The sequence below is a fragment of the Lissotriton helveticus genome, chromosome 8, assembly GCF_964261635.1.
Source record: "Lissotriton helveticus chromosome 8, aLisHel1.1, whole genome shotgun sequence".
NCBI classification, from domain to species: domain Eukaryota; kingdom Metazoa; phylum Chordata; class Amphibia; order Caudata; family Salamandridae; genus Lissotriton; species Lissotriton helveticus.
This window is the reverse complement of record NC_136069.1, coordinates 25084064-25086619: the sequence shown is the minus strand read 5'-3', so window position 1 is coordinate 25086619 and position 2556 is coordinate 25084064. Positions and strand designations below refer to the sequence as shown.

At 39.6% G+C, this 2556-nt stretch overlaps 1 protein-coding gene across 1 annotated transcript; it reads left to right on the top strand.

Annotated features, from left to right (window-relative positions):
* The first annotated feature begins 494 nt into the window (after nt 1–494).
* LOC144773567 (uncharacterized) lies at nt 495–2246 on the top strand. Its single transcript, XM_078658673.1, has one exon. It carries the CDS (start codon nt 495–497, stop codon nt 1155–1157), a length of 663 nt encoding a protein of 220 aa, XP_078514799.1. The 3' UTR covers nt 1158–2246.
* The last annotated feature ends 310 nt before the right edge of the window (nt 2247–2556 follow it).

The following is a 2556-nucleotide window of genomic DNA, read 5'->3' as shown; positions in this document are numbered from 1 at the left end:
CTTCTATGGATATTAATACAGTAATTCTCTTGCATGGAGACAGGAAGACTAGACTATAACTGGAGATGTTTATGCGGTTCGTTAGCTTAGGAATGTGAAGACGGAGAGCTGAACTGATAACTAGAAGCATAACATATTCTTGGCAGACAGGCAGGCAGAGCCAGGCCGGGCACCGCTCTGCGCGGCAGGAAGTAAGTGAAGGGTCAGGGATGCGGGAGGGGGCTGCATCACTCCTCGGAGTGGTTTCAGGAGACTGGAGCTTGAATCTGGTGCTCAGGCCTTTTGAGGCCTAGAAACGGGGACAATACGATGAATTAACGTGCATAATGTAAAACGTGAGCAACATAGGCCTAATACTCGTTGCTCTCACGAGAACTGGAAACTGGCATACTAAAGTTGGACACAACTAGAATTACGTCTTTAATCGATCATAGGGGGATATATGCATATCGATCATGCACATATATCATAGGATGGGGAACACGTAGGCACACATGACAAGGCAAAATTCAATTTTCCTCAATAGAACACACACCAAGGAAAAACCATACATATGCAGTGAATGTGGAAAGAGGTTTTCTTTTTCATCCGGCTTGAAAGGCCACCTACGAACACACACAGGGGAAAAACCATACTCTTGCAGTGAATGTGGAAAGAACTTTCGTCTGTCAGAAAACCTAAAGGTCCACCAGCAAATACACACAGGAAAAATAAAATCATATACCTGCAGTGAATGTGGAATGTGCTTTGCTGAGATACCTGAACTAAAGAAACATCAGCGAACACACACAGGGGAAAACCCATTCACATGCAGTGAATGTGGAAAGAGCTTTGCTCGAAGCGCATCCCCAATGCTCCATCATAGAACACACACACAGGAAAAACCATACACGTGCAGTGAATGTGGAAAGAGGTTTCCTTTCTTATCAAGCTTGAAAGGCCACCTGCGAACACACACAGGGGAAAAACCATATCCTTGTAGCAAATGTAACAGTAGCTTTACTGAGTTATCAAACTTAAAAATCCATCAGCGAACACACACAGGAGAAAAACCATACTCTTGCAGTGAATGTTGGAAGAACTTTCGTCAGTTAGGAACCCTACGGAGCCACCAGCGAACACACACAGGAAAAACAAAAAACATACACCTGCAGTGAATGTGGTAAGAGATTTGACAAAATCCGCACATCTAAAGAGCCATCAGCAAACACAGAAAATCCATACACATGCCGTGAAGGTAGAAAGAGCATTATTTGCTCATTTGCCTTAATAGTCCAGCAGCATATGCACACAGGGAAAAAACCATACATATGTAGTGAATTTGTCAACATACCTTAAATGCCATCGGGGAGCTCACATGGAAAACCACGTATAATATATAGCATGTGTTTCAGTCATTCATAAATTCTCTTAACACACCATGTTTAAATCCATACATGTAGTCGATTTGGGAAGAGATTCAATGATTTATTATACCTAATGGTCAATTAGTGAAGACACAAAAGGGGAAATAACATTCTCCTGTAATGGATGTGGGTAGAGCTTCCATTGATTTGCATCTACCTGTGTATAAGCAAATTCGCACAGAGGAAAACCTATACACATGGATCAAATATGGGGTGAGTTTCAGTCTGTCATCAATTAATAAGTTGTCAGCAAATACAAACGCATCAAGGAAAGACATTTCAGTGCAGTAAATATGGGAAGAGTTTGTCACTTTTCAGCACGCAAAAGTAGAAGTTTTATGAAGTAACAGCATCTGGACCGCACTAATATTAGTTAAGTTTTCAATTATTGCCCTTCCTGGCCTTGGAAAAACATTAGAACATCTTGATCCTACCCTCCCGCTGCTGAAGATGCCTTATTTGTGCTAGGAGAGAGATCTATTTGCTCCTATTTCTCAGTATCTCTGTAACCTTTAACATTGTTGAGCATGGAGCATCTTTTCCATTCCATCCACCTGCAAACGGTTGCTGCTTTAATGAATTATGTAAACTTTAAATTCCAGATAAATTTCAATTTATAATCAGTTTTTTTTGTTTTAATAGACATCCATGTAACATTAATTCGTTTTGTCATCCTCATTGTGTCTCACTATTTCTTTTCTAATCAAAAATATTGTCTGTGTATTCTTGTAATTTTTTTAACATGTTTGATTTCACTTGCTGTCAATAATATTTGTCCTATCTGTAAACAACAATCCAGAATAAACATTTGTTTCTGCTTTCTAAACAGATTACACTTTAGTATAGATATTGTTATCTTTCCTTTTTGCCTTATTAGGCAATTCTGCTAAAAGGATTTCATTTTTATTCATTTGTTTCGTTTTTAAACAACAATTTTGACTTTCATAACACTCAATCATTGTTTTTATTTCTTATAGTCTGGGAGAAGCAATGTGTGCTTCATAGATTCAACATACTGCACTGTACGAAACCTGTAGGGAATTGGGGGAAAGGGAATGAAGCTTATTTTTAGGGGGTCAGAGCGTACACATGGCCAGGATGGACACAGCACTTTGAGCTGGTACTCACCGGCTGGATGACAAGCTCTTCC